At 41.7% G+C, this 15,145-nt stretch overlaps 1 protein-coding gene across 2 annotated transcripts in view; it reads right to left on the reverse strand.

The window, feature by feature from the left end:
- Positions 1 to 15,145, reverse strand: part of vps8 (VPS8 subunit of CORVET complex) — a 624,186-nt gene that overhangs the window by 176,284 nt on the left and 432,757 nt on the right. For both annotated transcript variants that reach the window (XM_067987929.1, XM_067987930.1), the window contains exon 43: positions 13,862 to 14,030. In XM_067987929.1, coding sequence (XP_067844030.1) covers positions 13,862 to 14,030 — 169 coding nt within the window. The remainder of the gene's footprint in view (positions 1 to 13,861; positions 14,031 to 15,145) is intronic.

The following is a 15,145-nucleotide window of genomic DNA, read 5'->3' on the forward strand; positions in this document are numbered from 1 at the left end:
TGTGAATTGGGTATTTATTTATTGTCCTCACCCTGTGAATTGGGTATTTATTCATTGTCCTCACCCTGTGAATTGGGTATTTATTCATTGTCCTCACCCTGTGAATTAGGTATTTATTAATTGTCCTCACCCTGTGAATTGGGTATTTATTAATTGTCCTCACCCTGTGAATTGGGTATTTATTCATTGTCCTCACCCTGTGAATTGGGTATTTATTAATTGTCCTCACCCTGTGAATTGGGTATTTATTTATTGTCCTCACCCTGTGAATTGGGTATTTATTAATTGTCCTCACCCTGTGAATTAGGTATTTATTAATTGTCCTCACCCTGTGAATTGGGTATTTATTAATTGTCCTCACCCTATGAATTGGGTATTTATTAATTGTCCTCACCCTGTGAATTGGGTATTTATTAATTGTCCTCACCCTGTGAATTGGGTATTTATTTATTGTCCTCACCCTGTGAATTGGGTATTTATTCATTGTCCTCACCCTGTGAACATGGCATTTATTCATTATCCTCACTCTGTGAATTGGGTATTTATTCATTGTTCTCACCCTGTGAATTGGGTATTTATTAATTGTCCTCACCCTCTGAATTGGGTATTTATTCATTGTTCTTACCCTGTGAATTGGGTATTTATTCATTGTCCTCACCCTGTGAATTGGGTATTTATTCATTGTCCTCACTCTGTGAATATGGTATTTATATTCATTGCCCTCATCCTGTGAATATGGTATTTATTTATTGTCCTCACCCTCTGAATTGGGTATTTATTCATTGTTCTTACCCTGTGAATTGGGTATTTATTCATTGTCCTCACCCTGTGAATTGGGTATTTATTCATTGTCCTCACCCTGTGAATTGGGTATTTATTCATTGTCCTCACCCTGTGAATTGGGTATTTATTTATTGTCCTCACCCTGTGAATTGGGTATTTATTCATTGTCCTCACCCTCTGAATTGGGTATTTATTCATTGTCCTCACCCTGTGAATTGGGTATTTATTCATTGTCCTCACCCTGTGAATTGGGTATTTATTTATTGTCCTCACCCTGTGAATTAGGTATTTATTCATTGTCCTCACCCTGTGAATGTGGTATTTATTAATTGTCCTCACCCTGTGAATATGGTATTTATTCATTGTCCTCACCCTCTGAATTGGGTATTTATTTATTGTCCTCACCCTGTGAATTGGGTATTTATTAATTGTCCTCACCCTGTGAATTGGGTATTTATTCATTGTTCTCACCCTGTGAATTGGGTATTTATTAATTGTCCCCACCCTGTGAATTGGGTATTTATTCATTGTCCTCACCCTGTGAATTGGGTATTTATTTATTGTCCTCACCCTGTGAATATGGTATTTATTCATTGTCCTCACCCTGTGAATGGGTATTTATTTATTGTCCTCACCCTGTGAATTGGGTATTTATTCATTGTCCTCACCCTGTGAATTGGGTATTTATTTATTGTCCTCACCCTGTGAATTGGGTATTTATTCATTGTCCCCACCCTGTGAATTGGGTATTTATTTATTGTCCCCACCCTGTGAATATGGTATTTATTTATTGTCCTCGCCCTGTGAATATGGTATTTATTTATTGTCCTCACCCTGTGAATATGGTATTTATTTATTGTCCTCACCCTGTGAATATGGTATTTATTTATTGTCCTCACTCTGTGAATATGGTATTTATTTATTGTCCTCACCCTGTGAATATGGTATTTATTTATTGTCCTCACCCTGTGAATTGGGTATTTATTAATTGTCCTCACCCTGTGAATTGGGTATTTATTCATTGTCCTCACCCTGTGAATTGGGTATTTATTAATTGTCCTCACCCTGTGAATTGGGTATTTATTTATTGTCCTCACCCTGTGAATTGGGTATTTATTAATTGTCCTCACCCTGTGAATTGGGTATTTATTTATTGTCCTCACCCTGTGAATTAGGTATTTATTCATTGTCCTCACCCTGTGAATATGGTATTTATTAATTGTCCTCACCCTGTGAATATGGTATTTATTCATTGTCCTCACCCTCTGAATTGGGTATTTATTTATTGTCCTCACCCTGTGAATTGGGTATTTATTCATTGTCCCCACCCTGTGAATTGGGTATTTATTTATTGTCCTCACCCTGTGAATATGGTATTTATTTATTGTCCTCGCCCTGTGAATATGGTATTTATTTATTGTCCTCACCCTGTGAATATGGTATTTATTTATTGTCCTCACCCTGTGAATATGGTATTTATTTATTGTCCTCACTCTGTGAATATGGTATTTATTTATTGTCCTCACCCTGTGAATATGGTATTTATTTATTGTCCTCACCCTGTGAATTGGGTATTTATTAATTGTCCTCACCCTGTGAATTGGGTATTTATTCATTGTCCTCACCCTGTGAATTGGGTATTTATTAATTGTCCTCCCCCTGTGAATTGGGTATTTATTTATTGTCCTCACCCTGTGAATTGGGTATTTATTAATTGTCCTCACCCTGTGAATTGGGTATTTATTTATTGTCCTCACCCTGTGAATTAGGTATTTATTCATTGTCCTCACCCTGTGAATATGGTATTTATTAATTGTCCTCACCCTGTGAATATGGTATTTATTCATTGTCCTCACCCTCTGAATTGGGTATTTATTAATTGTCCTCACCCTGTGAATATGGTATTTATTCACTGTCCTCACCCTGTGAATTGGGTATTTATTCACTGTCCTCACCCTGTGAATTGGGTATTTATTTATTGTCCTCACCCTGTGAATTGGGTATTTATTAATTGTCCTCACCCTGTGAATTGGGTATTTATTAATTGTCCTCACCCTGTGAATTGGATATTTATTTATTGTCCTCACCCTGTGAATATGGTATTTATTCACTGTCCTCACCCTGTGAATTGGGTATTTATTCACTGTCCTCACCCTGTGAATTGGGTATTTATTTATTGTCCTCACCCTGTGAATTGGGTATTTATTAATTGTCCTCACCCTGTGAATTGGGTATTTATTCATTGTCCTCACCCTCTGAATTGGGTATTTATTTATTGTCCTCACCCTGTGAATTGGGTATTTATTAATTGTCCTCACCCTGTGAATTGGGTATTTATTCATTGTTCTCACCCTGTGAATTGGGTATTTATTAATTGTCCCCACCCTGTGAATTGGGTATTTATTCATTGTCCTCACCCTGTGAATTGGGTATTTATTTATTGTCCTCACCCTGTGAATATGGTATTTATTTATTGTCCTCACCCTGTGGATTGGGTATTTATTCACTGTCCTCAACTTGTGAATTGGGTATTTATTTATTGTCCTCACCCTGTGAATATGGTATTTATTCACTGTCCTCACCCTGTGAATTGGGTATTTATTCACTGTCCTCACCCTGTGAATTGGGTATTTATTTATTGTCCTCACCCTGTGAATTGGGTATTTATTAATTGTCCTCACCCTGTGAATTGGGTATTTATTAATTGTCCTCACCCTGTGAATTGGATATTTATTTATTGTCCTCACCCTGTGAATTGGGTATTTATTTATTGTCCTCACCCTGTGAATTGGGTATTTATTCATTGTCCTCACCCTGTGAATTGGGTATTTATTCATTGTCCTCACCCTGTGAATGGGTATTTATTTATTGTCCTCACCCTGTGAATTGGGTATTTATTCATTGTCCTCACCCTGTGAATGGGTATTTATTTATTGTCCTCACCCTGTGAATTGGGTATTTATTCATTGTCCTCACCCTGTGAATTGGGTATTTATTTATTGTCCTCACCCTGTGAATTGGGTATTTATTCATTGTCCGCACCCTGTGAATTGGGTATTTATTTATTGTCCTCACCCTGTGAATATGGTATTTATTTATTGTCCTCGCCCTGTGAATATGGTATTTATTTATTGTCCTCACCCTGTGAATATGGTATTTATTTATTGTCCTCACCCTGTGAATATGGTATTTATTTATTGTCCTCACTCTGTGAATATGGTATTTATTTATTGTCCTCACCCTGTGAATATGGTATTTATTTATTGTCCTCACCCTGTGAATTGGGTGTTTATTTATTGTCCGCACAATGAGAACATCTGCTTTTTAAGTGCTTAGTCATAGAGTCATAGAGTTATACAGCACGGATAGAGGCCCTTCGGCCCATCGTGTCCGCGCCGGCCATCAAGCCCAGTCTAATCTAATCCCATATTCCAGCATTTGGTCCGTAGCCTTGTATGCTATGGCATTTCAAGTGCTCATCCAAATGCTTCTTGAATGTTGTGAGGGTTCCTGCCTCCACAACCCTCTCAGGCAGTGAGTTCCAGACTCCAACCACCCTCTGGGTGAAAAAGTTCTTTCTCAAATCCCCTCTAAACCTCCCGCCTTTTACCTTGAATCTATGCCCCCTTGTTATAGAACCCTCAACGAAGGGAAAAAGCTCCTTAGTATCCATCCTATCTATGCCCCTCATAATTTTGTACACCTCAATCATGTCCCCCCTCAGCCTCCTCTGCTCCAAGGAAAACAAACCCAATCTTCCCAGTCTCTCTTCATAGCTGAAGCGCTCCAGCCCTGGTAACATCCTGGTGAATCGCCTCTGCACCCTCTCCAAAGCGATCACATCCTTCCTGTAGTGCGGCGACCAGAACTGCACACAGTACTCCAGCTGTGGCCTAACCAGTGTTTTATACAGCTCCATCATAACCTCCTTGCTCTTATATTCTATGCCTCGGCTAATAAAGGCAAGTATCCCATATGCCTTCTTTACCACCTTATCTACCTGTTCCGCCGCCTTCAGGGATCTGTGAACTTACACACCAAGATCCCTCTGACCCTCTGTCTTGCCTAGGGTCTTCCCATTCATTGTGTATTCCCTTGCCTTGTTAGTCCCTCCAAAGTGCATCACCTCGCACTTTTCCGGGTTAAATTCCATTTGCCACTGTTCCGCCCATCTGACCGACCCATCTATATCGTCCTGCAGACTGAGGCTATCCTCCTCGCTATTTACCACCCTACCAATTTTTGTATCATCAGCGAACTTACTGATCATACCTTTTACATTCATATCCAAGTCGTTAATGTAGACCACAAACAGCAAGGGCCCCAGCACAGATCCCTGTGGTACCCCACTGGCCACAGGCTTCCAGTCACAAAAACAACCTTCGACCATCACCCTCTGCCTTCTGCCACTAAGCCAGTTTTGTATCCAAAGTGCCAAGGCACCATGGACTCCATGGGCTCGTACCTTCTTGATCAGTCTCCTGTGCGGGACTTTATCGAAGGCCTTACTGAAATCCAAGTATACCACATCCACTGCGTTACCCTCATCCACACGCCTAGTCACCCCCTCAAAAAATTCAATCAAATTAGTCAGACATGATCTTCCCTTGACAAAGCCATGTTGACTATCCCTGATTAATCCTTGCTTCTCCAAGTGGAGACTAATTTTGTCCTTCAGAATTTTTTCCAATAATTTTCCTACCACTGATGTTAGGCTCACTGGCCTGTAGTTCCCCGGTTTTTCCCTACTCCCCTTCTTGAATAATGGTACTACATTAGCGGTTCTCCAGTCCTCTGGCACATCCCCTGTGGCCAGAGAGGTTCTGAATCTATGTGTTAGAGCCCCCGCAATCTCCTCCTTTGCCTCACACAGTAGCCTGGGATACATTTCGTCCGGGCCTGGGGATTTATCCATTTTTAGGCCTGCTAAAACCGCCAATACCTCCTCCCGCTCGATGTTAATATGTTCGAGTATATCACAGTCCCCCTGTCGTATTTCTCTGTCTGACCAGCAGCCAAAGTTGTCGGAACAGGTGACTTTTTTCCAGCCTCCATTTATGTCGCTCTGAAATTAGCAACTAATAGCTGCATAACAGCAAAAAGTGGAGGAATCTCCTAACTTTTGCTGCTCCATCTAGCCTCTGCCTACCACCTTTACAAACAAACGTGGCTGAGATCAGAAACCCAATGGGGGTGAAATTTGTCAATGGAAATCTCAATGGAAAAGAAAATTGAGCAGAATGCAAAATGGGCGGCCGATTCTCCATTGCTTGTTTTGTATTAGCGCTTATCATGCTTAAATAAAATCGTTAAATTCAGGACTTTTATTCAGAATCTCCCTCCAAACCTCAATAATGGTACCTTCCTTCTAGAATTTATACTGCTTACATTTAATCTTTTTTTTTCTGATTAGTTTTGAGCTTTGAGATAAACAGAAATAGAAGAAATATAGCTGGTGTCACCATATAGAAAGACATAAAAAAACTTAAGCAATGCAAATTTCAAAGTACAAAGTTTCAATTGTCATGCATGCAACATGCTGTATTTGCAAAACTAATAATGCCTTGACTGTAGTAACGTACATTGTTTTTCAGTAAAGTTACCTCAGAAAAAGTTAAAGAGTTCATGCTTTATCTTGTTTAATGTTCCTTTTACCAAAAAGTCCGATTGCTTTCACGGCTTTTAAAATTAGTATCCCTAGGGGGTTCTGTCCTCAGTATTTTACATGAAGACACAGGAGGGGGCGGGGCCCACTTACAAGATCTGCACATAATATCAAGAAGGATGAGAAAGACAGAAGAGTTGCAAAGGTTATTTGGAAGAAAAGAGAGAAAGAAACTGGGGTAGAGAGGTTGGCAACCCTACAGATAGCGACCTGTTGGGATTTTCTTATATTTCTCACCATTTCAAAGAAAGGCCAGAAGGGAAATATGAGCTGACATTCATATCTAATTCCAAGTACTCAACTGTGTGACTCAAGCCCTGACATAATTCTAGTGTTGTAATATATTTTGTCTGAGCAGTTTTATTACCATGTTGAGTAAGAACCACAAATGAGACCTTTCTATAAATCATCTATTACAATAACACCACAACAGCATCTTTAATGAAGGTCATTTCAACGTCACTTACAACTGATATTAGCAACACTATCATTTTATTGAGATCATTATTATATTATTAACAAAAACAATTGGCAGAAAATAAACCATTCCAGCTTTGCCTTTTGGGTAATGATGTCATCTGAAGCGCTCATTTAAATTATATCTTTTTGTTACTCGTTGCCAACCACTCACTGACAAAATCTATAAAAAGGATGTTTGTTTGGGCTGGTGGCCCACTTTTAGGCATCTGATTCTTCCTAACCATGGGGGAACAATCTCCTCTGAGCAGTAGGTGTAGGGAAATCATAAACATGTTTAAAAAGAAAGGCTTCATGTTTTTTCTACATCTAATACACAAAGGTCACCTTCCCCCCATATGACTCTTAATGTACTCTAGGACAGGCACTTAAAGATAGTGATCAATCAGATGAGAATGCATGCTTTCCTGATGTTGTGCCGCCATTTTAATTCTGGTTCATCAATGAATACTGCTGAGGATAACAATAGCCAGAGTGGATATTAGCCTTCAGTAATGTCAGCAGCTGGGCACAGCTGCTCTAAGGCTGGCAGTGCACATGCTCGATACACAGAAGGCAACAGCACCATTGTAGCTCACTCCCTGTCTGCTCAGTACAAATGGTATCTCCAGCCCTGGCAATGCCTCAGGGCCACAGATGGGATAATGCGAAGCACAGACTCCCGGAGTCATACATTTTAGGGCCTGCTCTGAAATATTAATAGGTGTTCTGCTGGGATCAGGATCTCTGCACAGGCGATGATTCTTCCATCCCTGGCTTGCTTTGTGACCTTCTTTAGCCCTGGCTCAGGGGCACTTACTCACCGTACAGGTCTAAGAGGACGACACATGTTTCCAGCTATTACAATGCATTTTGCTTCTTCATTTCCAGCTCACCTGAAGGGTTGTGAAGAATTATTTATAATTGCGGAAGCCTGATATTTCAGTGAATGCAGTGGAAGCCTGGAGTAATTTAGTTAAACGGTACTAAATGCTCCAATTGTGTGCTAAATTTGTGTGGATTTTTGCTCCAGATTCAGCCCAGCAAGATGCTGCAATAACCTTACACGGAAGACATGCTACTGTTTAAATGTGTTCGGAGAGTTCAGAATTCAGTTGGGGCAGTTTCCTGCCCCCCTGAAAAATTCCGCCACCCTCATCCCCTCCCTGTCCTCCACTCTCACCCAACCTCTATCCCCTTTCCTGTTTCCTTTTCCCTCTCCCTCCACCTTCCCCTCTCCCAGTATCCCCTCCTCCCATCTGCCTCATCCCCCTGCCCTCAAACCCTGCTTGACCTAAATACTGCACTTGGTCTTGACATCCCATGCGCACACCATTGGAGGATGAGTAATATCTATATAATTATGAGCCTTACATCCAGCATGCATTCATAAAACTTGAAAATTACTTAACAGGAACCAGAAACTGCCACAAGTTGAAACAAATTGCTGAACAAATTTTTCAAACTGTTTTTGGCCAACATTTTCTTCCTCACTTAGATCAAAATTTGCCATGACAATACCATTTACAAAACAACATAACATAATATTTAAGTTTATAAATCAGAATTGTGAGGAGCATGTGGCAAAAAAAAATTAAAATAAAACAAAAATTGTTTTTCTCAGTATTTTATGCAGTTAAAGGTACTGGGGCAAAAATTGGTTATGGCCTGTTTTCGGGCATATAACCAGTGGTATGCTGTTAGCCCATGCCCGAACCGGGAGGCCTGAGGCTGGCCCGAAATTGGGCCTCGTGCCTCATTTACATTATTTGGACAAGGTGCCTGTGGATGATATCTTATCGAAAGCGGTGGTGAGGCAACAGGGGAGGGGCTGATCGGGAGAACTCTGGAGTCGGGGGGGGGGGGGGAGCATTCCTGCTCTTCCTAGCTCCAAAACCAAATTTTTATTTAAAAAAATTACTGATTGTTCATGGTTGATGAAGAAGCCTGAGCGGAGATGGTGCAGTGCCTGTTCCACTCTAAGATCTGCAAGGGGGCCTAAAACAGATGTTCGGTCCCCTCATTTACCCATGTAAGGGGCTTATTGCTTGTTTCAGACAACCGCCAGGGAAGCCTGAAAAATGGCCCGACCCAGTATTGGCGTTCTTGGGGTGCAGGATGTTGGTCCTTGAAATTGTCCCTAGTGCACCCTTTTATGCCCCTAAAACGGGTGCAATAAGGTTCAATTTCTTCCCTATTGTTTGGGATATGTGGTTTATTTTGTATGTGCCAGGGCTAGAAGGGGGTGTTTATAAGACACTTTTGTGCTGAAATTGTATGTTGCAGCTGTAGTCAGCCAGCTAGCCTACAAGGTCAAAGACCATAGGGAATAACCATCTGTTCAAGATCCTATTCATTGGAAACTTAACAGCAGGAAAAAGCCCCCCGACTGAATTTTTTGTTACATCAAAGAGAGCTACAGGAAGAATGACAAATTTACTGTGACTAGGCGGTAAAATATCTTTTACAGTCGTGTAAATAATGATAAAGGTTTTGGGGCTGATATTTATAAAACCAATCTGAGTTTAAAATGACATCTGAATATTTAGATTAGATTATGACTTAAGGGTACAATGATGTAGTTAGTGGTTATGGTATTGGACTAGCAACCCAGAGATCATGGTGTAGAAATCTGATGGCGTCGCACCCGTTTTCCATGTCCAAAACGGACACCTAAGCACCCAATCAGGCGAGTGGGGCATGTGCGCTCATTATGTGCTGGACTTGCATATCCACCATATTGGTAAAAGCAGAAAAGAGGCCTCCGGCACCCGTGTCCGACACAGGTGTTAGTCCTTTTGCAAATGGGGCCCTAACGCCTGTTCGGGGCCCCCTTTGTAAAACTGGGCTGCCCTGAATGAACTGATACTGGGCCAGCTGTGTTCAGGAAAACGTGGTCTACTTGTGGCCTAACCAGCAGTCATTAAATGGAGCGCTGAGGGTGCCACAAAAAAGGATGCCCGTGTACTTCTGATCTCTCTGACAAGTAAATGGATTTGCATATGACATTAACACCACTTAAAGATACAGTGTCAATACACGAAATGTATGTTGTTTATAAATAGCAGATCTTCTGCGGCATTGCTCATACTACGTCAGATCATATACAGTTTTATAACAAGAGCATTATACCATGTTACACACAATGTATTATTCTGCATTCATCATAGAGCTAAGAAATTCTGCCTGCTATGCCTTCTGATAGGCCCAACAGAACCTGCTAAGAGCAGGTGTAAGTTCTATTCTGGGCTTAGTGAAGACTCCAGAATGCCAAAGAAGCATTTTCTCCAAAACAAGCATTTCAAAAATTCTCAGCCTCATCTCTTTGGCCCTTTACAGGCCTCCGTTCCACCATTAGAGTGGCATAGCCTGCTGTCAGGACAGGCGCCTCTAATGCACCCTTACAGGTACTGGCCGCCCACCACGAATATTCAAATGACTCTGTCCCCGCAGTTTGGGGCAGAATAGGACTCCTAGAAGTTTGGGGTCTTTGTCTATTTAAAGAGCATCGACATTTTTATTACCATACATATCTATCATTATTTGCAAACAGTCTAGCCCCTTCTCTTTTTGATTGAGGGTAGAGTAGAAGTTATTATTTAATAACTACTATTTCTTTTTCCTTGAATTCTAACTTCCTACTACCATTTTTTGTGGTCCCATTCTTTCTTTCATCCTTTGCCTTCTGCATGTACATTTATAAAAAACCTTTATTATTGGTTGTGATGTTTTCAGCAACCTTACATTCAATCTTTCATCAGTTAATATGTGTATCTGCTTTTGCTTCTCATTATGCCTAACAGATTCTTTGCATATTTTGACAGTTTCAGCTTATCTCTAATGCTATTCTTTACATCTTTACTTGATCACACTGGTCTACTTTGTGTTTTAATCTGTTTTTGAATTTATATGGCTGCTTCACCTATCTAAATCTCCAGACAAATGAACATCGGGTCCCCTATCACCAACTGCCCTGCTCTCAACTCCTCTTGCAATAATACGAATATAGCTTGCCTGGTTTACAGCATATGTAACATCTCACAGAGATACATAAGCATCATATGGTACAGATGTAAACTTTTGTAATGTGAATCATACATGTACACTAATGGAGACATACACAAATCATGTGGCACCAGATGCAAGCGGTTGCAAGCTTTTGTATAATGTGCACTGTAGATGTACAGAGGCTTACACAGAGGCAGACATAAAATATGAAGGGGAGGGAGGATTTTCAATTGCTGGCTGCTCGTTTCAGGCAGGCCTTTAAATGGGCACCCAGCACGCCCGTCCATGGCTGACAGAATGTTGTTTAAATATGCAAATCAGGGCCCCACGCTGGTTGTAGGACCCCGATATCAATTTTAATGTACAAACGAGCGGAGCAAGCGCTCTGCACGTTAGTTCCAGTTATGCCGGGCGTTGTGCGGCCTAATCAGCTGTCCTTAAAGGGACTGCTGGAGGACGCTTAGGGAATAGCACATTTTTTTTTAAGATTCCAGCCTGCTGCCGGCCTATTCGAGCACCCCCGGATCCACTCCGCCTTCTTCCCACAACAGGCCCTACCTGCCGGCCAGCTCTATGCAGAAACCGCCCGACTTTCTGCCATCTGGCACCAGTGAGCTGCAGCAGATCACCCGTTTGGTGCCTGCAGTTTGCCGGTAAAATTCAAATGAGGCTGAAGCTGAAAATGGTTCTGGCCTCCTGACTGTGGCCTTGGGCAGGGGCCGTGGACAAACTGCTGTCTTCACACTTGTATTGGGCTAAAGTTGAAAATCCCTCGAGGAATGAGTGGTTATCTTTTGCTTAGTTTATACTTATAACACTTTTAACAATTTCTTTGAAAACAAAATGCTGTATAGAAGTACAATAATTTCAGGCGAGCAACAGTACTGTTTTGTTTAGTCAAAGTTGTATCAAGATTGTGATCTTGACTGTAAGGAACTAAAATCTTATTTTTTTTAACCTGACTGAATTGCATTACAAAGTTAATAATTTGATCAACAGTGATTTTTTTTCTCTTGATCATAGCCAATTTAGGCCCAGTTGCATTAAGGCTGCGCTGCTAAATAACAAAGACAAGAAAGCCTCCTATTTTACTTCTCAGTAATGGGGACAGCAGCTGCTCTAGGTATAAGCACCTAATAAGGAGGAAAAACACTAATTTGTTTTGAGTGGACTGTCATCATGGATGATAGGACCTGGCAAGGTGACTGAGCTTTGTCACTGTTTCAGGTTCTGGAGTTTCACTGCAAGAATTCTCATCAGTCATTCGCCTGGAAAGACATCAGCATGTTCTTTCTGACTAACATGCACTTCAAGGCAAAGTGCAACCTTATGCAATCTGTCCCTTTGTAAGGGTGTACCTAAGAACATAGTGCCCATATAAGAAAGGAGCCTCAATGCATCAGACAAACAGATTATTTTCAAACAGTGCAGCCATTTCACAGAACTATCACGTGACAATCTCACACAAACCACGTTTAAAACAAAATTCAGTTGTGCTGAATTTAGATGATGAAAGACTGTTTCATATGCTGCACTTAGAAGCTTCTGAGGTAGTATGCTCTGTTCCCATCGCTCTAAGTTTATATGCAGCATTGTGTTGTGAATATAGCCTTACATTTTCTGAATTGCATAAAGTAGCCAAATCCAAAGCACTATGGCTATTCACCTCTTCCAACTTAAAGAGAAGGCTCATGACAGCAGTTCGTTACACCTTAGCTGCTTAGGGCAAGAGAGATGAAAGCTAGTCTGAGTTTCAAAAGAGTGGAGCAGTTAGAGATTAAGATTGAGAAATAGTTTAAAAAGTCCATTTTATACAGAAGAATCACTAATATTGCTTTCATTTTTAGTTCTGTAGTTAAAATCTTAAAATTAAAAAACCTGCAGGTGATATCTGTAGAATATCAACAAATCTGTTAGGCTGCAACTGTCGTCATAGAAAATAGCCTTGGATAGTTCTAATCTTCTCACAGATACATATATATGTTTATTCTTTTCTGTACAAGTAAATAGATAAGGTAGTTTATGTTAGGTCCTCAGATCGTGCTGTGGAGCCTTTTTAAGTCGTTGGTACGTTGAGCTAATAATACCTAATGTTAAACCAAGAGTGAAGGTCATGGAGGAGGTGATGTAATGGCCTTTTAGCTGAGCTTAAAACAAGACCACAGTAATATGAGGTGGGGGAATGAAGGGTGATATCTGCAGGGTTGAGACCAACTGGCTGTAACGTGTTCTGCCATGGCCGCATCTTATGTAATCTCGATGTTGGCTGTGAATATGCTGGTTCATTTAACCTTTAATAAACCTTCATATGTTTGACTGCATGTTGAACTTATTCTTGGCATAAACGCAGGACTGCAGCCTTTGTTCATAATATTACAAAACTCACTTTCCTAACAGAGCCGAAATCGCCGAGCCAACTATAAGCTCAGGCTCTAGACTCAGGATGTTTGTCTGTCCCTGAACACGCAGGGAAGAACTGGAGTTAGTGTAAAAGATGGGGTGGGTAAAGGAGCTCTCGCAGCAATGAAGTTCAGCAGGAAGGAAACATGTCTTCTTTCAACTTTTACGTGTTTTTTGTCTCTCTTTACATTCATAACGCTTCCGTCCTACCATGCACAAATGCACGTTTCCTAAATGAGAGAGAGGTAGGTGACCCAATATGTCCATGCCTTTGCCATAGGTTCAAGTGGACATAGCATAAAAATTCTAGATCCCTACCATTCCATTTTACTGAAAACTTAGTAATAATACTGCAAATAAATAAAAAGCATTTATTTTTAGTTCAGTAAAGCCTCTGCATGGCATGGCTGCGCAAATAATAAAGCAAAGAGTAAAATACAGTCAAAAACAGATTCCATTCACTGATGATTAAGCAACAGTACACAGGAGGGGCATGGTTGCTGGCGGGGATAGTATCCGAGGAACACTGCTTGCTCTATAGCACCTTACCTGTGCCAGGGAAGTGGTTCTGCCCTTGTTAACTTCTGATCCCAAATCTCTGTGCCTTCCTCCTTTATTACTAGAGTTGCACTTGTAGCAGGTCCACCTTGTCTGTCCTTCGTTTTGAACCCCACAGTCTTTACTCTGGAGACACTGGGAGTGGTAGATATGACCACAGCTGCAAGTGAAAGGAGCACGGATTAATAGGACTCATCAATGCTGACTGGTGACCATCTCAGGGACAACTGCTTTGTGAAACACAAAAGCCCCGATTTTAACCCCTAGTGCCCGACAAGAACGGGATGTGTGGGAGATAAAAATATTGTCAGCGTGACACCATGCTGTGCATGCAGCCCATGCATTTTAACTGGCACGTTCCGGGCAGCGGGTGAAGCCCTCGCCCCAGGCAGCCAAGGGGCTCAGTGAGATTCAAAAGCCGAGATCTGATGACGTTAATCAGACCCCAATCCTATTTTTACTTCAAGGCGCAAGGTTGGCGCATGGTGCTGGCCTCATCAAATAAACCCAGCAAGTTCATTTAAAACCTTTAAGTTTCCTTGTGGGCTGAGGAACAAGAGTGTTTATTTGATCTTGAGATGTGGTCCACACCAGCAAAGCAGAATTTTATTGCCCAACAATTACAACAATCCAGCAGTTTTCTTATTCATTTTTTCGTATGCTACCAGATTTATTGAATTCAATTTCGCAACTTGCAAGGGTGAGATTTGAACTCCTAGGGGTTATCTTCGAGTCGGGAAGGGAGTGGGGGGGAAGAAAGAGATATTAGAGTGCGAAACCCGGAAGGGTAAGTGGGCGGGATCGCGACATCTTAATGAGGCCAGTCAATTTCAATTCCGGGTTTCGCACCCAGTGGCCAGCCTGGTTGACAGGCTGGCTGGCTGTTGGGCAGGAAGGCCTGCGGTAGCAGGCCGCAGCTGGAGATCAGAGGGAGGCGGGGAGGGATCATGGGCTAGGGAGGAATTTGGGGGGCTGGGAAGAAGATCGCAGGCTCGGAAAGAAGGTTGGGGTCTGGGAAGAAGGTTGGGGGGCTGAGAAGAAGGTTGGAGGTCACTGGAGGTCGGGTAAAGGGTCGGAGGTAGGTGGGAGTCCACCATGGGGGGGCGGGGCTGCCGATCGAGGGGTTCCTGTTGGCCAGGTGAGCTTCTTGGGCCTGGATGAAGCACTCCTGCTCCTCCGTGCCCACAAGCTGTGCAAAAAAAGGCACCCACCTCAAGGTTCCGGCCCTTTCCACCAGCTTTCACCTGATGTGAATTGGAAGCGATAGGAAACTCG

This window comes from Heptranchias perlo, chromosome 7 (assembly GCF_035084215.1).
Source record: "Heptranchias perlo isolate sHepPer1 chromosome 7, sHepPer1.hap1, whole genome shotgun sequence".
In the NCBI taxonomy this organism is placed as follows: Eukaryota; Metazoa; Chordata; class Chondrichthyes; order Hexanchiformes; family Hexanchidae; genus Heptranchias; species Heptranchias perlo.